At 40.2% G+C, this 23364-nt stretch overlaps 1 protein-coding gene across 2 annotated transcripts in view; it reads right to left on the minus strand.

Moving 5' to 3' along the window:
- The window catches only part of PRKCB (protein kinase C beta), a 189151-nt gene that overhangs the window by 67394 nt on the left and 98393 nt on the right, over positions 1 to 23364 (minus strand). For both annotated transcript variants that reach the window (XM_088152166.1, XM_088152161.1), the window contains exon 8: positions 6344 to 6440. In XM_088152166.1, the coding sequence (XP_088008292.1) occupies positions 6344 to 6440 (97 nt within the window). The remainder of the gene's footprint in view (positions 1 to 6343; positions 6441 to 23364) is intronic.

Below are 23364 nucleotides of genomic sequence, written 5' to 3' on the forward strand. Positions count from 1 at the left end.
CTCACAGCCCCATCCCCACTGCCTTTGCTAAGCAAGCCACCCATGTTGGGAAGGCTAGGCCAGCTTCAGCCTAAACCTCTCGGCTTGCGAGCCATTGGGAGGCTTGGCAGAGCCCTGGAGAAGGGACCAAGAAGCCAAGGGAAACGCTGGCAAAGTGAACTCCATCCACAGGCTGGATGACGGAAAGAGCACGAGGCACACCCCCGCCCTCCCTGCCAGCAGCGTCTGCACTGAGCAAGCCAGTTCGCCTCTTTGCCTGTGGATTTTCTCTTGCTCAAGCCATTTTCTTCCAAATGTGCAGCCATTATTAAGAGTGTTAATTTCTCTTTAATGGAGCTCCTGGGTTCTTGTTTTTCCTATGGTGGTGAAAAACTATACTTTCACTCTCAGTGTCAAAGAAGCTTAAACAAAGCCGTTCTTGCATAATGCTTAAATTGGATTTGTAATAAAAGGAGCAGGGCTGACAAACAAGCCAAGCTGAAAGAGTAGATGTCATGAATAAGGGATTGAGGGAAACCCGCCCTTCGGACCTGAGATGTCTCCAGGGCTCTCTCTCAGCCTTTTGATTTCTCGCCCTCTCCCTCAATCTCTTCCTCCGTTTCCTCTTCATTCTGGGCCACCGGAAGGGTTCCCTAACGGCCTCAGTCCTGACAAGCCTTCGGGGATTATTGACTTTGGCCCTTTGCCCAACTGGTGGGAGAAAGTTGAAAGCCCCAGAGCAAGGTCATCCGAGTGTGTGTGTCCATAAAGTCAAGGTGGTGGCTGTGGCCGCCCACTTGAAGCCCCACTCCTGTTTTACACGCATTACAGCCGCAGCCACCATCCTGACATTTCTTACCCCACCCCCAAGAGAACCTGTCTGAGGGAACTTCTCAAAAATTGCAGCTGCTGCTTCTAGAAGCCAGGAGGGGGATGCCAAAGGCAGCCATGTCCCCCAAGGCCTCAGGGCCAAACAAAGCTGCCAAACGGGGTCCTGCCCGGAGCCCCTTACGGTGCCCGTGGGGCTTTTGATGTGACAGGAAGGAAAGCTAATTGAATGTGGAGGGAATTATCATATTATTTGCATTTAAATAGCTTAATTAAGTTTAATTATATTTAAATGAAAACAAATTTAGTTTTTTGTCCTGTCTCACCTAATCTTTTGGCATGTGGTTCCCGTTGTTAATCCCTGTCACCAATTTCCTGGTACTGCCACACTTTTAAGTGCAATCCTGTAGCAAAATCCTGCCCGCCCTCCGCCCCCACCCCCAGATCCTAATCCCTAAACTGCTGAATCCAGCACAGCTTCTGCTGTTCCTCCCAGACTCCATTTGTTTTCATCTTTCTTTGTTTCCCTGAAATAAAGCTTTGCTTCTGGACATTTGCCTGCTGCCGAAATCACGCTAATTTTGCCGCCAGTTAAGAGCATGGTTTAAATGGTAAAATGACATCCTTGGCCAACGTCCCCACTGGCAGCTTAGGCTTGGCCGTCTCCTTTGCCTTGAGGAATTCAGGAGCGCCTTCTTTGCCCGGAGTGGAGCAGAGCAGAAGAGCTTTGAGCAACTCAGGCAAAGTTCTGGTGAGACAGGAAGAGTTTTTGTGGCTTGTTCCTGGTGACGATGTGCTCATGTGTTATAAGTCAGTGACCAAAAGAGCGGGGTAGGGGAGATGGAGGAGGAAGAACTTTTTTTTGTCAGAAGCCGGGTTGCAGATGCCAACAGGAGGGCTGCCCAATTCTGCCTGTTCTAGCTCTGATCAAGGAGGCTGCCCTCTTCCTACCCCTTTAGCTGGGCACAAGCCTCCCTGGACTGCACGGAGTCCCACCTGAGCACACCTTACAGTGTTTCCTGGACTGCCCTCTTCAAGCAGTAGGTTATTGCCACGTGTGGCAAATGTCACTTCATTCTCTGCAAGGAGGCTGGGAATCTGCTCCCCTGAATCCGGTGACACTCGTATCTGGCCAGGCAGCCAGAGAAGCAGCTGCGTCAGCGGGTGCTCCTGCTGACTTCTGAGCAGGTGTAAAGGGAAGATTATCCCTTTATTAGGCGTTCTGCTTTCCTTCGTGAGTTCAAGGAGCATTTCTAGCACTCCTTCCTTCATTTCCCCCCAACCTGGTTATGGGTTAGTTGGGCTGGCAGCAAGTGACTGACCTAAAATCCCAGAGCGCTTCTGTGGCCGAGGGGGGATTAAAAATGGTTCCAGTCCAACACTTCAACTACTCCTCCACATTTCCCCTTGAAGGGCTTACGAGACAGAATACATTCCAAGGCTGTTTTCAATTTACCTCCTTCCTTATCAACTTAGCAAATCATTTGCTGTCACTTCTAGTGGCCTTCTTGATATAGGAGCCGCAAAAGTGCCAAACGTATACCCATGGCCTTGGTGAAAATGTTTGGATGGCTTCATTGGCCCCAACCCTCCGGTCTTTTGGGGACTGGAATAAAGAAGACAATATCTGTAGCTCAGGGTTGAACTGCTCTCTGAGCTTGGTTGTTTGCTTGTAGACCCAACTAGGCACATCGCCAACTAGGTAACATCTGCACTGATGATGGGTGCGTGAAATGTCTGCAAGCAAAAAGCAAGCCGAGACAGCGCCATAACTGGAATATGTTTGATGCAGCTCAAGCTGCTATCCTGCTTGTTCCACAAGCCTAGTGGATGGCACGTTTTCTTATTTCATTTATTTAAACCCGTCCCCTGCCACACAGCCCAGTGACTTTCAGCAGCTTGCAGGGCAGACAATACAATACCAGTTAAAACATCCACAGAGCAACCTAAAATCGGTCCATCATAAAACCCAGCAAAAACAGAGGACAAAGAAGGCCCAACCACAAAAGAGGCCTTTTCCTTCATATCTGTTATCCTTTTAGTGAGCTGCCGGTATACTGAATCGCTCCTCTTCCTTTATTTTGAAAACGTCCTTTGTGCTATTCTTAGTTTCCCTTAATATGAAGAATTCCAGCGTTACACAGTTCCGTCTCCCAGCTGCCAGTACTTTGCCTCCTGACTCTAGTGATAGGACGAGCAGCCAGGGCTCACTGAGGCCAGCTGATCTGCTTGTGCATTCCTCTACCCCCTAAAGGAGAAAGCGGAAGAGCCTTGCTTGACAGAATTTGTCCCTCTGCAGATGTGGAGAGAAAGCTTTGAAAGAGGTGCTTCACAATGTGCAGGAGCACAACAGAGCTCTTCTCTTCAGGTAGTTCAAACAGCTGCATCTTGCACAAGGCAGAAGCAACAGAATTCCTATCTGTTTCTGCGTGGACAGACATTTTCAAATACGTTGCGCTGCCCCAGTAATTAAAGTCCCCTTTATCATCTGCTACTGTGACATCTCCTTGGTTTCATCTAATACAATGTCATCTTCTCTTACAAGCAGTACAGGTGGCCCTCGCTTACTGACCACTCATTCAGCAACCGGTTACGACGGTGCTGAAAAAGAAGACTTATGACCAGTCCTCAAAGTTGTGGCCCTCACAGTACCCCTGGGGTCATGTGATCACGATTCGGGTGCTTTGCAACTGGCATGCATTTATGACAGTTGCAGTGTCCTGTGGTCATGCGGTCGCCATTTGTGACCTCCACAGCCAGCTTCCAACAAAGTCAATGGGGAAGCCAGCAGGAAGTCACGGGTCTTGGTCACATGATGTCATGCTTAACGATCCATGATGATTCACTTAATGACCACAGCTGGAACTCATGAACTGACATAAGTTGGGCACAGTCACATGACTTTTCTCTTTATGACAGTGACGGAGCTGCCGGTCCCAATTGCAGTTGGTAAGTGAGGACCACCTGTAGTGTTGCCACTTGCTGCTCCACCCTTGTACTTATTGTTCAAGCAGTGCTACAAGCATATGCCAAGTTGTTTCCTGGTAGGAACATAAATATGCAATAAGTACTGCAGGTCACAATTGTAGAGTCATGTCTGCTCATCTATTTCTGAAGACACCACCGACGGAAAAGCAGTTGAGACCACCCAGAGTCGCTCGGCAGTGAGATGGGCGGTGACAAATTTGAAATATAAATAAATACATACATACATTTGTTTCTTCTTCATCATCCCTTCTCAGACTCTCAGGTTAGTCACATACACATCCATGACTCCAGTTTTCCTTTTACTCTACCCCTTTCACTTTCTATTTGATCTTCCTTTTGCCTTGTACCCCTGTCCTTCCATGAACCCTCTTTTACATGTACCAGCCATTACTGCTTCACAGTGATAGGTCCCCTTTCCTGCTACCTTGGCTATTTTGTCTTTGAGGTTGTGAGGTCTTGATTTTACTCATACAGAGATGTGGCCTCCCTCTTGCTTAAATACCTGAATGTGGGAAGTGGCAGAGAATGGATCTTGCCTTTGCAAGTCCCTTTGCAGCTATGAAAGAATTGGCCCTAGACTGCAAGATGGAGAAAAGGCAGGATATAAATCTAAAAATAATTTGAATAAATGTTTGGCATTCCACTATGTAACCAGAAGGACCTCAACCTTCTTGGAGCTACTCACTCTTGGATGCTCAGAGCTGAGGAGAAGCAGAGAGCGCTAAACAGGGAAGCTGGGATGGAACTTGGCCATAAAAAGGAGAGGTGGAGTTAAGTGTGACATTTTGGGAGAGATTTATCTCTGTGTTATTGAGCTTTCTGAGTATTTTTCTGAGAGTTTTTCTGGCTTGGACTGGCTACTGGACTTTCTGTTTCCTAGGAACCAGGGGGTGGAGTCAGAGAGCCCTTGAGAGGGAGGAGGGGCTCAAATTTAAAGGGAGAAGAAGGAGGAGAAGGAGACAAAATTATGCATGGCATGGATAAAGTGGACAAGGAGAAGCTATTTTTCCCTTCCTGGAAGAATCAGGTTAGGATCAATAGCACCATTTAGTTTGGACTGAACTGATCCAGAGCCTAGTAGCTGAAAGATGGATTCCCTCTTCTTCCTCCTTCCCTCCCAGACTGTCTGGTTAAATAAAGAGTACCAAAAGTAATTTATGTTCAACATAAAAGGTGTAAGAAAATACATTGCACTGCAAAGTGAGATTGGGAGGAGAAGAGGGACAGTGCCTGGCAGAGCAGACCTCAGGGGGAGGCAGAATACTTCCACGAGTGGAAGAGAGCAAAACACACTTGCCTGGGACTGCCTCGATCCTGGCAGGGCAGGGGGCAGTGGCAAGTAGAAGAGGCCAGTTTTCTGTGACTCCAGGGCTTCCAGCTATGCCAGCGACTAGAGTGACAGTCCAAACAATTTATAGGGCATCAACTTGAGGAGGGCTGGAATAGACTTCCAAGAACACGTCCTAAAGGGTCTGATCCCAGGCAGTGGCACAGATGGACTGGCCTCCCAGATCTTTGGGGTCAGTAGGTATACTGGAATATTGAAAGCATGTTATGGGCACTCTCACAAAATGGCTGCCACACTGAATGTGGGCAACTTCAAAATGCCCACTTCTCAAAAGGCAAATAAAGCCTTTGGCTGCAGTTCCCCTTTTATTTTTTAAGAATGCTGCTGTAGAATTAAGTGGGGGCCAGAGTGTTCTTATGATGGTGCAGCATGCAAGTTTCCCATTTAAAAAAAAATAAGAATCTAAAAAAAGGGAACGTTAGGTAGAGCAGGGAGCACCAACTTGTGGTCCAGCAGGCTCCTTGCTTGTCTGCTCCCTTGACCCACATTCTCTTCCTCCCCATATCACTGAATATAACCCATCTGGCCTTTAGGTTTGCAACAAGGCATCCTCTGTCTTTTGACACTGTTGTGACATTCATCTGAACAATTTGGAAATCTTAGCCAGAATCAAGGGTTTGATATCTATGGTGCTGAACGGAACAGGGTGAATGGATTAGCCCCTTCATTTGTTTGTATGTGGGATCCTGCATCGTTTGAATGAGGCCACTTCTACACACTGTGTTTCCCATAAAGGGACGGAACCTCAAATGACCAAGGAACGCCAACCATGAGGAAGAAATACAGAGGCTAGAAGTGCTGGATGAACCCTGGCATGACTAGGAATGGGGAAAAAATCCACCCTGTTTTTCTACCACAATGGGATATGCAAAGTGTGCCAAAATAGACTCTCTAGACTCTTAGTATTTCTGCTGCAATACTAAGCACATTTGCTTGTGTCTGACTTTCTCTAGTTGGAAAGTTATATACAAAATCTCTCTGGGTAGAAGTGGGTTTCGAACAGACATATTTGCTCTATTAATGGCAATGATTCAGCTGATTCAGATTTACACTGATCTGCTCCTCCTGGAGTGCTGGGGCATCTCCCAGAAGGCAGGGCTAACTCACAGTTAACCTCATGTGGCCACATGCTTGGGCAGGGCTACAGGCGGAAGCTTCAAGGGCTGAACAGCTGAATGGCCTTTTGGAAATGCAGCTCACCTCAAACTTCTGCCTGAACTCTTCATTGCCTTCTTCACCTTCAGGGGGGACAGGAACATTGAAGTACTCTCCCTCTTCCTGGCTTAGGAGTTTAAACCTAGAGAGAGGAAAACGGGGTGATCAAAACAGTCCGAAGCTGGGGCTGCAGCCAACAGCCTGAGAATCCTGCACCAAGTATGTTATATTCTTTGTTTTAATTAGCTTTGCCCACTTTTAAAGAATGATCCAAGCAGAGCATCAAAAGGTAACAGGGATCAACACTCAACTCCCCCAAGAACAGAAGTGGATGAGAACAGAATCCTGAGCGAAGGCAATGGGGTGTTGGTGATATTTCTGAACCCTTTCCCATGTCAAAAAATTCTTGAAAGAAGCAAACAAAACCCAGAGAGACAGAAAGTGTCAAATGCTTTGTGCAAGTTTTGATTTGCAGGATATTTTTAAAACTCAGGCAATTATTTCAGAATAGTACCTCCTGCCTACTGCACATTCAGCCTGGTCAGGATTGGGCAGCCATGCCTGCAGAGAAGGCTTGCATGGCTCCAGACAAAGAGATTAAAAGGAGGAAGAAACATATCCTGCCTGAGGATGGAGAATGAGCAGACAAGATGGGATTTGCATCATGCTGAGGTCTCTTCATCTTTTCCGCCCCTTTTCTCCACGTACTGTACGTACCACAGCTCTTTAAGAGATGAAAAATGAACAGGCACTTTCCTCCTCGCAGAGTTTATTTAAGCCAAGTACTGTGACAAGGAAAATTACTTAGATCTTCACGTACTGGTTTTTAAAAATGCAGCATGTGGTTGTTTACCATATATTTTACATGCTTTCTAATGTGCTCAGCTGGTGAAGCCAACTGGAGGCAAGTCCAGAGGTGGCTAGGAAAGCCAAAATGAAGCTTGCAATGCTGGAGGAGGACCTGGCTGGCAGCCAATTCACAGAAGGGGCACATTTGTCTCCAGTGGTCTCGAACCTCTGAAGGCCACTCCTGATGCCCCTGGGCTGCCTGAGCCCTTGCTGAGTGACGGCGCCTTGAAAGAGACTGGGCTGCACCCGAGATAACAAGAGGCTTCCCGTCCAAGTATCTCACGCCGAGTGATGGCCACTGCCTTCTCCTCCAGTGCTTTGGCTGGGTCCACACATCATGCTTAATCAGCTAGTGGCTGGTTATGCCCAACAACATGCCCAAATCTGGCTAGTTTTCACCCAGATTTGCTTCAGGGCCGGATTCAGACATGGTGAAGCCTGAAGTTACGGGGAGCCATAAAATCTCTTTCTGGCAAAGTCTTGCAGAGAATAAGGCCGTGTCACAACTGAACTTGGCAAGAATGCCACCCAAATCTGTAACAAACCCTTGCTGGGGTGGGGAGAAGGTGTGACTGCATGCAGAAACAAGGCGTATCTTAATCAGTTAACAAGGGTCATGTGAGCTATACAGGAGGGCTTAATTTATGGAGACTTTCATAAATGAAATTAGAACTGTAACAAATGAAAATAATTCTGAAATGTTGAGAGGTGCCTTCAGTCTGTGGCTTGCTTAGCTTATGCCTAAACTCTCTCTGGTTTACTTTTTTTGTGGCTTATCACGTGGTATGTGAACACAGACCTTTATTTGGATTTTGGTGCCATGATGTAACCTCAGAAAGTAGCTTCATTCAGGTTGTTGTTGTTTTTTTACAGTCTCTCCCACTAACTGCCGACATTGGAGGGCTTTGGCAAATACGTGGAAAGAAGACAGCCAAAAACACAACTCTGCCCCTGGATACCAGCTACCGTTTCCCATTAGCTTCATTAAACCTTCATTCACTAGTACTTCAGCAAGGAAAAGAAATGCTAGAATATTCTGCTTCTTCAAAATGACCAAGTCAGTCATTTACAACACCAAAGGAATATACTGTATGCGGTTTATTTGGGGAGGAGGTCGCAGGCGACACCCTCCCCAGTCAGGGAAGTGCCCGCTCTCGCCCAGGCAGCCAGGAAGACAAGGAGGGCGCAAAACCACCGTCCTGGAGGCAGCTTCGGCGTCTGCCACCCCTTGCAGCTGTGCAAGTCCTCGAGTGGGCAGCCCTACCTCAGCGGCAAAAATCTGGGCGGGAGCAGAAAGACACAGAAATACACGCTCCAGCATGAATTGTCTTTAATATATACATTCTTGCAAGCAACCGATCCCAATGTCTTTTTGTGTGCATTTTTGCAATATACACATTTCTGTACATTTTTCATTAATATATGTCATTTTGTCTATATGTGTATACACACACACACACCACATAGTATATGCTGTATATATATTATGCAACATATATACTGCAAACCACATCACATCTGGAAAACTGAGGTTTACATTAAAAATATGCAAAATGAATAACTTCACATAAAAAATATAAACAGAACAAAATTTTCCCCCACTTGCATGGGAATCAACATGAAAACTGCATTGCTTAATGAAAAGAAATAAGCAAGTCTACATTATTTATCCGCCATTGGAAACCCTCAGATGCATGAATCCATTTTCTGTTAAATGGTCCTTCACTAATGACAGCCAAGCCACATAACGTGTTTTTCAAGAACTGACCTGGTCAGGTAGCATTACTTTGCTCCCCCAGTTTAAAAAATCAATTCTCAACTTCAGTTGAATGGGTAGTAAAACACTCCTGCCCACAAAGAAAGGAAAAGGAGAGCCGGCCACTTCTTAGATCTGTTGCTGTACTTATGCGCCTATCATTGTTACGGTTCGCACAGCTCTCTAGAAGCAAGAACTAAAGAAAGAAAAACGAAATGCCTTTTCTGGAGGACAGAGATGAAGAAAAAGCAAGGAGACCCTATTCAGCTCAGAGCTGGCTGACTCGTGGTACTTCCCGGCTGACCACCGGGCTCACTCCAGAGAGCATCTCCCTGGAGGAAAGTCGCCTCACCAAGGAAACGCTTTCCTCGCACTCAGACTGCCCAGGGGCTGAGGGAGCTGGTTTATCGGGAACGGCTGCTGGCGGTCCCAAGGCTCCCTGGCATGCCGAGGCCGGACTGAGCATCTGGTTTCTCTTTGGCACAATCCATCCGGGATGAGAGAATCCGTGGAGGGCAGCTATGAAACCGCAGAAGCGGGGTTATGGGCTTCCCACCACATGTTCTGGTTTTGCCCAACCCACCCAAAGACTGGAGGCCTTACAGGCAATGATTCCAGGACATAACTCTTTTAAAATTATCTTTTAAAACTGTATTTAATTTTATTTTCAGTACAGTGAAGATAATATAAAACCAGAATACATATGTCCTTATTTAATTAAATCATTTAAGAACCAGGAAGAGGATCATAAACAATTATTTTCTGTTGTCCACGATTCATTAATTTAAGCCAGACAGGATAAAAACAATCCCGCGTATTATCATTTTTTGTTCAACTTTTGCTGCACAGTGGTTTTCCAATATATCTGCCACCCTATGAAAACAGTCAAATCCTTTCTTGTTCCTCAGATTTATCTGTAATTGTTCTTATGCTTTAGGAATATTCCCAACATGTAAATCTTTTAAATAATAAGGTATTTCATTTCCCAACCCTCAGACTGTTAGATTTTATTTTCATCATTAAAAGAATGATGAAAGGGGTGATGGATGTAGTTATTTTAGGGGCCCCCTTTTCCAGACTTTGAACATGTTCAGAAGGCAGCGCCATCTGCAGGCGGGAGCAGAAACAAGCAAGAGAGCAGTCGCAGCGGCGCAGCCGAAGCCCCGCCCCTCTGCCCGTTGCAGGATGCTGACGATGCGCCAAAGGGGCAAGACTTGGGTGGCACCGATGCGAAAGGCACCTTATAATTTGTTCACATTTTTAGCAAGATCCTCTAGATAATAAAAAAATGTTCACAAATCTTAATCCTGGATGATTTGCTTAATATGTTTCGTATTGTCACAGGGATGTTTATACACACAATCCCTAAGGTAGAGAAATGAATGCATAAACCTGCTAATCTACCAAAATCTGTCCAAATATTCATAATTATGCCTAAGGGCATAATGGAGAATGCCTTAAGGGGATCCACTGATCCTTAAGATCAGTGCCATATCTTCAGCAAAGCGATTTATTTCATAAAGGGTATGTATAATAGTTTCCAACCCTCATACAGTATATCCAAGCATTCTAGGGTAAAAAACAGAAATGGCCAATAGAGGTGATCAAATGTCTTTGTTGCAACTAGTGAAAACATTGACAACTGCTTACCCTGGTTGTTAGCTAGATATACCGAGTTAAACATTTTCCATATTGGATGGGCAATTAATCTACTTTTAATAAATCCTGCTTGATCTTCATGAACATCTTTTTTATTCTTTATTTTCTCCGTATTGTGGTATTGCTGTTATATTTTTTATTTTGTGTATCAGATCAGTTTTAAATTGTTTTTTCTATGTAAGCTGCCAAACTTGTTTTGAGAGTTGTTTCCAGCACAGAAATATGTTTTATAAATAAATAAACAATATTTAAGTAAAAGGTTAGCTATCCTATTCTCTAATATATTTGTGAAAATTTTTGCATCTTGGTTAATTAATGCTCTGTATGAGCTCATGAAATCTAAAATTTTATTAGGTTTGGGAAAAAACAATTAGGACTTTTTCCATGAATCTGGAATTTCTTTACCATTTATAATACTATTAAACAGGGTAGTGAAATTAATCAAAACAACATCTTCTAAATAATCCTGTAAATCAATCTACTTCAGGTACTTTCCCTGTTTCCAGCAAATATTTTTAAATTATTATTAAAAAATCAAGAAAAAAGGAAAACAAATAATACTGATACAAATACACATTTAAAAGAACATACAGAATATAGTAAGGAAGGAAAACATTAATATAATTAATATATGAATACGAGTGTTTAGCCAACAAATCACAAATAGCCAGCAGATCAAATGTATCATATGACTAATATGTTCTAATACACCATTAACAACTTAGTGTACAGTAAGAGATTTCATATCCAATTTCTAGTCAAGAAATGTCTCTGCTGAGTGGTAAAATATTTGATTAACACTACTGAAATCAATAAGAGGAAAAAGAAAAGCTATGAACAATAAACAATACATCAAAAGAATATTGTAAATACTATAATGTGTAGACTTTATGTCAGATTAAAATATAAACCCTAGAACCCAAATTTGGGATGTGGCACAATTCCATGTATAGAATGGTAGTCCAGAAATGGTTTCCTAATGAAATAGGCTTAATCAGAATTTCTGAAATTCAGTATACTTTATGGTATAGTGCAGAAATACCACCTGGTCCTGGAGTTTTATTCATTTTTAACTTTTAAATTGCTTCTTTGGTTTTGCCTTCTGTTGTAGGTCAAGTAAAATCCTCTTTTTGTTGGTCAGCAATTGTTTTAGGTAATGTTCCATCCAAATATTCTTCAATTTTTGCTGGATCAGATTGCTGTCTGCTGTTTAATTTTGAAAAATAGTTGATGAATTGCTGGGTAATGTCTTTTGTTGTAGAGACATGTTTAGTTCCAAGCCAGAGAGACGTTATCATTCTTTTATTCTGTTCGTTCTGTAATTGATAAACTAACAGATTGTCTGGTTTATTACCTTTTCAAGGTACTTCTCTCCGGTAAGCGTCAGGGCCAGCTCAGACTCTGACCAGGAGGCCGACCATGAGCAGCCAGTTCCAGAGTTGCCGAACCGCTGCCTGAGCAGTTACAGGTCGAGGAGGCCGCCAGGAGACCCAGTGGCCGCTGGTCTCTGAAGACGGGGAGCTGCCACCCCCTCCCAGGGCTGTTCATTGACCCAGACTCCGTGTGCCTTGACCCCCGACATGAAGCCTTGTGACTTTGTCTCTGCACCTGGGCCAGCTGACGAGCTTTCTACCACCTTTGGGCCCTTGGACTCGCTTGACCACTCTTGTGCCTGCTGTTCTGGATTTGAGACTCTCTCAAGGCAAGCTTGCTGGTCTTCGGGGGACTTGTTTTCTCTAGTGCGTGTGTGGGTGTGTTTGCACTCATATTTCCTTTGCCGCTTGTGTATTTGCTTCACAAACTGCTCAGTAAAGCTTGCAATCACCCCTCTGTGTGTTTGTGGGCGTGTGGCCTGAAACAGGACATAAGATTCAACTTTTTATAAGTTTCACTTCCTTCCAGTGAATCAAATTGATTCTGGTTTCAGCTTCTTAACAGCCATTTTAATTTCCTTTTCTGTAATTAGTTTATTAAGAATATTGTTACATTCTAGGACTTCCGGGTGAGGAAAAATGGTGAACTAGATGGCTCTGAAAGAGGGGAGACACCATTGTGGCGATGACCATAGACCAGCAATAAGCTTGGTCCAGCGGAACCTCTCCGGATAAGGAGAGGATGAGAGATTGCCCACTTGCGCTCCGGACAGTGGCTGCTTGTGAGGAGACCGCAGGATGGTGATCATCCTGTGGGTCTGAGCACCAGGAGATAAGGGAAGCCATCAAGGTCTCAACCATGGCGGAGCCTTTAAGGACACTGGGTTTGACCACTCACTTTCGAATCACCTTTGGATTTACAATCATTTTACATTTAAAAGAGGTCTTCCAAACAACAAGTTTGAAAAACTACCTAGTGAGTAAAACTTCATGCCAAAAGAGAAGAAAAGCTAACTAGCAGTTTAAAGAATTTAAAGAATATAAAACAAATGCCAAAAAGCTAAATAAGAATTTAATCTAAGAAAGTTATAGATGGATTAAGGAACAAGACAAATTTGGAATATTAGGACTTTTGCTAAGATTTTTGAAAAACTGAGTAAACAAAACAACATTTCAGTGGGAACACCAATTGTTTAGTCTATCAGGAGAAAGTTCATTGGCTGAAAGTTGAAAACAAGCAACAAAGAAACCTGAGACTTCGTGAATATAGAAATGAGCCATTTCCGGGGGATTATAAGACAGATGACAGAGTGGAAATACAAATGATAAATCAAGAGATGAAAAAGGACTGGGCAAGGACTTATTTTTGGATTTATAAAAAGAGGGTTTATAAAACCTTGAAGAAATCTTTGAGATGGGAGAAAGGAAGTCTGAACAGAGATTCAATCCTATGACAGCAACTTGATGAATTAAAGATTGTCAGAAGCAAAAGAAAAGAATATAAAGTTGACTTGTTTGCTCAGGGCCAGAATAAGAAATATTTTTATAAATTATGTACTTTTGGCCGACATTTGGACAGAAATGACAATTTTTGAATTTGTGAATGGATGGCGGAGGCCTATGGGAAGAAGTGAACCATATGTGTAATTTTATAGGGTGTTAGGAACTATTAATTTGCCTGTACTTGTTGCAAGGAAGATTGGGAGTTGCTTCTTTAAATATTCTTTTTTCTCTATCTCTTTTCATGTTTTTTCTTTTCTATTTTGCACTTCGTATTTCTTTTTTTCTGATTTCAGTTTGTATTATCTTTTAGTATTATAAAACTAGCATTTTAAATAGTATTTAAAAATACTGTTACATTCTTCTGAAAGCTTTTTTATATTTTACCTAAATAATTCTTAAATAAATTATTTAAATTTTTAAATAATTATTCTTTTGGACTAGTCTTCCCATTAGAAGATCTGATAGTTATTACTTTTAGTAATTCTTTTTCTTTTTACTTGTTCACGGGAAAATGATTCCTCCTTTCCCTTTCAGAACATCGGAACATTATTTGCTTAAACTCTCTCTCTATAATGGCATTTCCAGACCCTAATGAGTTTATCTTTTGCAATATAGATTGTGTAAATTCCATTTGATTAGAGTTTGGGCAATATAATGACGCTATAATTGCATTTCCTTGTAATTTCCCTTTTATGAACACAAATCTACTCTTGTTGTCTCTAATTAAACTGACAACCTACAGCCCAGGGAGTTTGCAATCCAAACTGCTACTCCTCTGGCCTTAGAAGTACCATTACTCACAAAAGCATTCTCCATGGGTACTTTTACCTCTTCTGCTGAATTTCCTGTAGCAATAAAATATCTGGCTTGCTTTCCTTTAAGGCTTTATTAATTATTTTGTGCTCAGTTTGGGTGCAATACCATCAAAGTTCCATGAAACAATATTAACAATTTTTCAAAAAAGGGAGTATGTATATCCCAAAGAGTACACTTGAAAAAACACAGTACAGTAATTTGCATAATATTCATCTGTATCTCTCTTTTTTATAACTTTTTCTTGCTTCCGACCCCACTACATCATGCCCACTACCTCCAAAAATGACAAAACAATCCCCTGTTCTGGGATTCCAAGTAGGATGAAGATAGGCTTCCATTGCTCCCCTCTAATCTCATAAATATATCTGAGAGATAAAGTATTGAAAAATAAAAAGGAGACAAGGAGAAACTTTTCTTTCTCTTATTCCTCCTCTTGTTTACTAAATCATGTGTTAAATATTATGTATAAACCAACACTTGCATATGTTATTCTTCAACAGGAGTATCTCCTAAGTATTTATTCCTTTTTGTTGGAATTCTTTTCTTCTTCCACTCCTGAGCTGATCCTCCTCCTCCTCTCTAGTATTCATCTCTTAACCATTCTCTCTTGTCATGCTTGGTTTGTTAGTTCAAGATATGCTTGCTTCATATTTTTCAATGTAGATGTAATTTTCTTCCCATTTAAACTGAAAATCAATCCAGAGAGGAATGTCCAGCAATAGGTTATCCCAGGTTTTCTAAGGTATTCATTCAAGGTTTTAAATTAACTTCTTTTCTGAAGAAGATATTTCTTGATGTATTTGGACTTTGTCTTCATTGCAGTCTATCCTTCCATTTTCCTAGCCTTCTGCATAATAGCTTTTTAAAAAACATAATGTGAGAACTTAATATCACTCTGTTTTTTATTACCCAGGAATTTCTAGTACCTGGCTATCCTATTTGGAACACATTTTCTGTATCCTGAGGATTCTGGAAATAAATTATTGAGGCAATTTACTCCAACAGATTATTTATCCCATTCTTTATGCAATTCTTTCATATGTTAACCCTAATGTTGCAACAAGCAAATGTCACCTCCCAAACATAACACTCTTTCATATAAGCCTTGAAACCCTCTTTTTTGTTGCCTTAATTGTATTTGAATTCCTTTCAGTAAATTCAAATGCTTTATTTGCAGTATCAGAAACAAAAGATAGCTTAGAAATTTCTTCTTGTAATTATTTAATTACTTCTGTCCATTAATTATATTATTTTCAACTCAGCAAGAATTTTAGTGAAGAGGAACAATTTAATTACCTTCCTTATGATGTGAAACTTTCATTGCCATTACTGATTGTTCCTCCTCCTCAGAGCTCTGTCAAGAAAGATCTTTACCTTCTGCTTTCTTCTTAGAAAAATAGTACTGTAGATTTTTTTTCCTTTATTGACTTTTATTCTTTGGGACATCCTTGAACATTGAGCTTTATCAGGAGAGGAGTAATATGTTTCTTATTCCTCCATAATTAAAACTGAGGAGAAGCAAGGCAGATCACAGACACATTTATCCAGCTTAGCATAAAGGGTGAGTTGGTGGAGCTGATCAAGCATAGATCAATTCTGTTCAATATGTGTAGTTGGATCTTCAGACTAAATGAACAAATCATCCACATAAACTATCACATATCCTGACCTAAAAGATTTATAAGTCTTACACAGATGTACAGATTAAAAGATAAACCAATAGTATTGCCATGTATTCAAATTTCCAGAAGTGTCAAAGAGATATTTATAGCTCTTCTTCATCCAAGTTAGATTATAGTCTTCCCTGAAATTGATAAAAGCATATGCCTTCTGTAGCTGTCCTAAGAATTTAAAGGAGCGAGAACAGTGATTCCTAACGGTTACAGAGTTGTAGAGGAGCATGGAGATGGACTTGAAGAAGGTATTCAGCAGCGTTCACAAAAACCAGCTCAGGCATGGAAGGGAAGAGTGAGTGAGAAAGAAACTTAAGACTGCTTTGCCTTGATACTCTTTGGCATGAGAGGAGGGGGAGAGAATCTCTGTCAGGCTTTCAAGATTCTGTCTTTATACACTGCAGCAACAGGGTTTCAGTACTCCTCGTTTAGTCCGTTTCCTTGAAGAGCTGACAGGAGCCTAAAATTGTGAATAACTTGAAAAGTTTTTTATTTTTTGTTTACAAAAAAGGTTGCGACAGAAGCTGATGAAGAATAATTCACTTTTGCAATTAAAAAAAAATCATTTCAGAAATACTGATTTCACCAAAATGGGGTATTGGCGTTTATAGGGATGAGCTGTTACTGTGACTTCAGCATCCTTGGCCAAACTTTGGCAATTTGCAGTCTCTTGAGAAGTAAAATAATCAGTAATTTTTAATTGTCTCAGTTGTAAGTTACTTAGCCCAACTTCCTGTGTTAGAGGTTGCAAACCAAACTGTGCATAGCCTCAACAAGTGAGAACCACTATATATAGTAACTTGTAACTCTATCTCTTCATTTATTTTAACATGTACCTGCAAAACAACCATTAATAAAAGGTTTTATAGACTTTAATCAGTATTTCCTGCTGGTAACTTAATATTTGTTGTAGTAATAACATTATCTTCTAAGGTCAAGGTTAGGACGACTCCCTTTGCTTTCTTTTTACTAAAATAACCGTTAATCGCTTCTTTTGATGTAAAATTGGCCAGAAGTATAAAAAGTAAAGTATTTTCCAGAGGAGCTTTTAGGAGGCTCAGCTTCACACATTGCCACCTTAACTGGAAGTCTCCAAAATTAATGGAAGACAAGGATTAATGAAGGTTCATGACCCACATCCAGGGGAAAGTTTGACCAAGGATTCTGAAGCCACAGCAACATCTCATGGTCCTTAGGTCCTCGTCTCTTACTCCAGCAAAAAATTAGTGAAACTACTGTGAATCTTGCTGAAGAGCTTGCTATTGGTGACAATCGAGACTAAGTGAACTCAGCCACAGACTCACCCTAAGAAATGATGACATCTACAGTTTGGACAAAGGATGATACAATGAGAACTAATAAAAGGAACTTATCTGTTGATGATGCATGGTCGCCAACTAGACTTAGAATGATGGCTTTACAGCAGACAACCTTCTACCTAATGTTGGATACTTTGAAGCAATTGCAGGAATCAATTGATAAATTAAGTATGAAATGGGATGCAGAACTTCCTATAATTAAAAACTTTTTAACTGAGTGTAAGGACCTTCTATTTACTCTCTCTAAATTAGTCCAACAAATAGTGAAAGTGGAGAAATGTGGCACAGTTAAAGGGCCAGAGCAAAGAAATAACTTTTTACAATGTCCAAAGCTAACAAGTAAACCACGGAGTTCTAGGAAAGAAAATTCAAACTCAAATAATTATGATACAAAGAAATTATCTAAAAAGTTTAAATCAAAACAAGGACACCTGAAGAAGAAAAAGTAAAAATATAAAGAATTATAAAGCACGTAAACTGGCTGGGAAGCTAAAATTTAACAGACTGTTTAATATTATGGATGCATAACAACAAAAAGGAAAAGAAAGAAAGATACTATAAGAAGTTAAGTAAGAAATCAAAGAGAGCTTCAAACATACATCATAAAAATAATAACAGTATAAGCTCTGACTTAATGACTATTGGACTTGGTGAGAAGAAGAGAAAATCAACTGCTTGTCAAACTCAAATAATGTTGATGCAAAACAATCTTTATGCCCTTAGTGACAGAAGATCCAACTATGGTTAACCCCAAATCCAGTAAATGTAAGAACGTCATGACTATGTTGTTTAATATACCCTGGAATCCTAAACCTGTGCCTAATGTATTGGTCTTCATAAATTATTCAAAACCTAAAGGAATGTTTTCTCAAAAGGAATGGAAATTGCATTTTGTTCAATTGATCCAACATTTAATTCCACCAGTCACTATAAATTTGATTAGTAAAACTGAGTAGCTATTTTTTAATTATTTAAAGCATGAGCAATTGTTACATTCAAAACAACAGAAACAGCAGGTAGTGTATTCAATTTCAAGGATTCTACTTATAAAAATCTATCATAGTATCTTGTTTTTACAAAATACAGCCAGTTGTACACCAGAAATTAAAGACCAGCTAGTCAAACCACCAGGGAAAATAATTAACCAAGCAAAAAAACGTAATAATGTAATGTTTGCCCCTGACATGGAAGCAAATGGCACAAAAGAGAAACATTGCAGAATAAACCTATTATTGAGTCTGGTTCAAACTGGCAACAAATGAGGAATTTGGAGGCCAATGAATTAGGTAGTAACCCAAACGATCCAGTGGTCTTTACAAGGGACCCCAAGCCCACCCAAAACTCACCGATGAGTAATTCTAGAAGCAGGAATCGCTGTGCTATTTTTGACAAGGAAGGATTACTAAGTCGCTTTGATGTTGGAGGTTGACTACTTTCATAATGCAACCCTAAGCACTCCATTCTGAAAAGAATTTCCTAGAATATTGCTTTTTGGTTTCATAAGTGTAATGATATTTCTTTTACTCAGTATGTAAGTAATTTTGATATTATACTATTACAGGAAACCTGGGTGCATAATCATTTTTATCTTCAGGGCTTTACTCCATTTATTTTAAAGCCTTCTAGAACCTCCAAGAAAGGGCAAGACAGCGCGGGCTTAGCAGTCCTTGTCTCAGGTGCTTTAAAGGTGGAGACAACCTTAGTAGGACAATACGAACAATATGCTATTACAATCCAATTAAAATTAAAGCATTTTGATTTGATAATTATAACTATTTATCTTCCATCAGTTGAAAGTTGAAACACAATTCCAAATTAAACATATTTGGACAGAATTGGAAATATATATATATATATTTATATATATATATTTATATATATATTCTGCCTTTAAAATTCCCCCGTATACATTTTGTGATTCTGGGTGATTTAAATGTCAGAATTGCCCCTAATAATGGAGCATTGGTAGTCAAGTTCCCTTATTTATCTACCAAACCTTTGGCAAGTCGATTGTATGACAGACAATCTAAAGATCAGAACATCAACTATGAGGGTTCTTGTTTAGCCAGTCTTTGTAGTAAGTTAAATTTAATAATATTAAATGGTACAATGGCACATGATCATCCTGGTGAATTCATGTTTACTTGTGGGTGAGTAGCAAGCCGGGTAGATTATTGTTTAACATTGACCAATTTATTTCCCTTGGTCAGATTATTTAATGACGGCTTCAGATCAGATAGTGATCATCAACCTATAGTTTTAAGTTTGTTAAATGATAAAGATGTTCATCTGACTCAATATTATTCCACAGATGTTCTTCAGGAAGGCACATTAAATTGCAGTATTTCTTGGGCAGAACATTTAAATAATTATTTAGCTATAGTTTTAAACTCTACTCAAGCTTTAGATTTTAGATCATGTATAATAAAAGATGGGAGTTCTACAGAAAAAGTAATGTCTTTTAATATTCTAACAAAATCTAATCAGTAAAACTCTAGTATCTGGAGCATCCACTGAATCAAATCAAAGAGATACTCAACTGAGTATTACTTCCAGTTGGTTTGATGTGGACTGTGTCACAGCTAAGAAAAAATTAAGAGCTCTATATTTAGCATACAGAAAGTCTAATTTACAACAGCCTTCTTTAAGATATTATGAGTTGAAGAAAAATTGTAAGATACTAATACATCAGAAGAAACAGAAAGCAAAAAGAGATTCCTGTTCATTATTAATAAATGCTTCTCTGTGTAAAGAATCCAAAACATTTTGGAAATTAATTCCCAGGGCTTTCACTGCTCCCTCAATCCTAGATTGCTCTATACCATCCCATGGGAAAAATATTTTGAATCAATGTTTATGGAGCAGGGGCAGCCTGTTGCAAATATAGCAATATAGATAGATTAAAGTTACTTACCCTTCCACAGTGGGAACCAGTGCTAGAGGAAGGATTGTTGACCTCATATCAAAAGTAAAATGTAGATTTCAAAAAATTCCCATCTCTCAAAGATTTTGTCCCTGTAATGGTACTGACCCTGAACAGTGGATCATATTTTATTGTATTGTGAAGTTTATAAGAGTCTTCGGAAAGTTATCTGGCCTATTTTAAAATCCAAACCAGGAAGAGATACTTCTGAGTATGTGAAATTTTTTTCTTGCAGATGAAAATGTGGCAACAGACAGATTTTTAACTATGACAATAAAAACAAGGTTTTTAGTAACAATTCAATGAGTTGGAGTTTTAAGTGTACTAAGTAATATTCATTAAATATTTTATTTATGAAACTATTTTATCTAATGCCAAGGTTAGATTATATTTGTAACTTGCTTTTGGGCCTTTTGGCCATAAATAAAGCTGAAACTGATTTATAGGGATGAGCACTCCCAGAACCAGCTTGAGTATAATCACAGAATCTGTTGGGGGCAGGCAAATTCATACCTTTTCTTTCCCTCAGACATCAGCATAATCAGAATATTTAGCTGGTAAAACAGGGAAAATATCCTGCTGAAAGTGGGTTTCAGGCTTTCCAAGTGGTGAATCTTGAAGTCCACTGTATAATATACTGTACTTTCTTGGTCCCAGTAAATATGTAGACTGTGAATCTGAAGCCAAGCTAGTTCCAGTACTATTAATACTAACAATACTAACAACCTGGCCTCGTTTAAGTGAGCTTTGAAGACCTGGCTCTTCTTTTTTTGTTGGTTATGATTTTTTAAAACTGTTTTTAATATTGTATGCCATCCAGAGTCATTATGGAATCAGGCAGCTTTAGACATTTTATAAATAAGTAAATTGTAATTTTTTTAAAAAAATTAAAATTTTAAATAAAAAGTAAATTAAAATAAGTAAATTAATAAATAAATTGAGGGGAAGCTAAATAAAGCTACAAAAATTGTCATTGGTCACAAAAGGCAAGGCAAAGAAGGCTGAGTGTTAGTGCAAGAATCTGCCATCAGTCGTTTCACCCTTGCTGGGGGTTCTACAGGGTGAGTCAGCAAGGTGCATTTGTGTACAATTGCAAAGTTTACGAAACTGCCTGGGATACCAGAATATGTTAGGACTTGAAGATTTATTGCACAGACAGTTTGAGCTCAAGAGACTCAAAAGTTGGTACTGAACAGCCTGGCATGCTTCGGTTATCAGCTTGCAAATTGTTATCTTCTTTTTCCAAGGTATGGCACTTAGCCACTGCCTCATATCAGGGGAACTTAGCATGGCGATCTTGTGCAAAATGGCCTGAATATCCACAATATACATACAGTCTATGTGAGAATTGGCATTGCTGCTCTGCAGCTGACAATAAAGACCTGCTGATGGGTCTGACATCTGAAGAGTCAGATGTGCACAGGAAAGACAGAGGAAGGAGGAAATGACAAGAGTAGTTGCAACTCTCTTTTCTGTCAACAGTTTCTCACAGTTCCTCAAGTCTTCCATCTACAGCCACACAGAGATGGATTCATGCTTTCAAGATTTCTGGGGTATTTTGTTGAATTTGCTTGTTCAATATTTTGTCAGGTAGACCCTCTTTAAATTGGTTGATTAATGCTAGGTCATTCCAGTCTATATCCTGTGCAAAAAGTTGAAAGTCAGCTCAGAATATATTTGTACTCAATGTTTACCTCGTTGTCAAACACTGGATTTCAGAATTACTCATCTGGTGGGATCATCAAAGGCAATCCTCAATCCATCCATAAAATTAGTATAATTGTTTATATTTGGGCTGCTCACTTGTAGAAGAGGTATTGCCCATTTTGCTGCTCCTCCAGTCCAAAACTAAATTATAAATATAATTTGGGAGTGATCTGTGGAAAATTCTTCCTGTCTCAAGAAGATATATAATTTGATTTGACTGATGACAATCATAAACCTTTCCAGAGTTCTACTATAATCAGGAAAGGAACCAGGCAACCATACGGAATGGTGGTTAAAGCTGCCAACTCTACAACTGTCATTATAGCTCTGGGAAGAGATGTTGTAGCAGTCATTCTTGGGCTAAGTGATATGAAGTCAGAGAATCATAACATTGGATGGGACCTTTGAGTTCATTCATTCCAACCTCTTGCCTAATGCAGGAATCCACAACTATGGCAACTACCCAAAGTTGTTCTGCAGACGTGCAGACTTTAAATTTAAATAATAATAATAATAATACAGCTTTGATAGATGGCATCCAGTCTCTCTTTAAGCACTTCCAGCAAAGGAGATTCCTTCACCTCCTGAAGCAGTCTATTCCACTGGTGAACAGCTTTTACTGTTAGAATTTTTTTCCTGAATTGGTCACTACAATATAATCAGTACACTGCACCAGTTACTACATTCTCTGGTATAGTAATAATGAAAGATTCTCAGGATTTACTTTCAACTACATGCCTAGCTAGAGGCAGTAGTAAGCGCTAGGCAACTAGTTGGAAATCCACTGTAGAAGAAGATGGAGTATAAACATTGATTGGAGTAAAAACAAGACTTTTTCCTTTTTCTTTTCCTTCCCACCTTTCCTCCACCCACATACTTTCCTCTCTTTTCTTTTCATTCTTTTTCATCTCACCAGCTGCAGCTCCAGCTACTGGTAAGGCCATAGTACACACTAAGAATGGTTCAAGAGTGGTTCCAGAGCCAGCAGCAGTAGCAAAATTGGTGGTAAAATAAATCAGCCATGGTTTGTGTTAAACTAGTGCCTGGGAGGGGGAAGGAAGCAGGGCAGGAAGGTCTTGAACATCTGTTGCTATCACTGACCCACCTTTCATTTGAGGGTTTGGGGAAGCTGCTGCTGAAACTACATCTGCTGGCATCTCTTGCCCATGGCCAGGGCTGCTCTAAGATGTATTCACTAGCACTGATGGACCACAGGTTTCCCACTCTGCTTTTGAGGGATAGAAATGAATTCTTCTGGAAAACCTGGGACTGTGGTATATTGGAGGAGTGCAGAGATCTTTGGCACCTAAAGCTTCTGTCAAGAGTTGATCACATTTAGTGTTTAGGCTGGCTATCCTAACCCTATCTCTTGGTTGTGCGTGTCAGGACAGTAGCAGAATATTCCACAATCTCATCCTCAAGTTGGAAAGGCTCCTTCAAAATGTGCAGTGTAAAAAGTCTAGATTGTTTCTGTTCTAATGGCGGCAA

The sequence above is a fragment of the Python bivittatus genome, unplaced genomic scaffold, assembly GCF_059951505.1.
Source record: "Python bivittatus isolate LINGU-HERP-01145 unplaced genomic scaffold, Pbiv_v1 ctg000030_np1212, whole genome shotgun sequence".
Lineage (NCBI taxonomy): Eukaryota > Metazoa > Chordata > Lepidosauria > Squamata > Pythonidae > Python > Python bivittatus.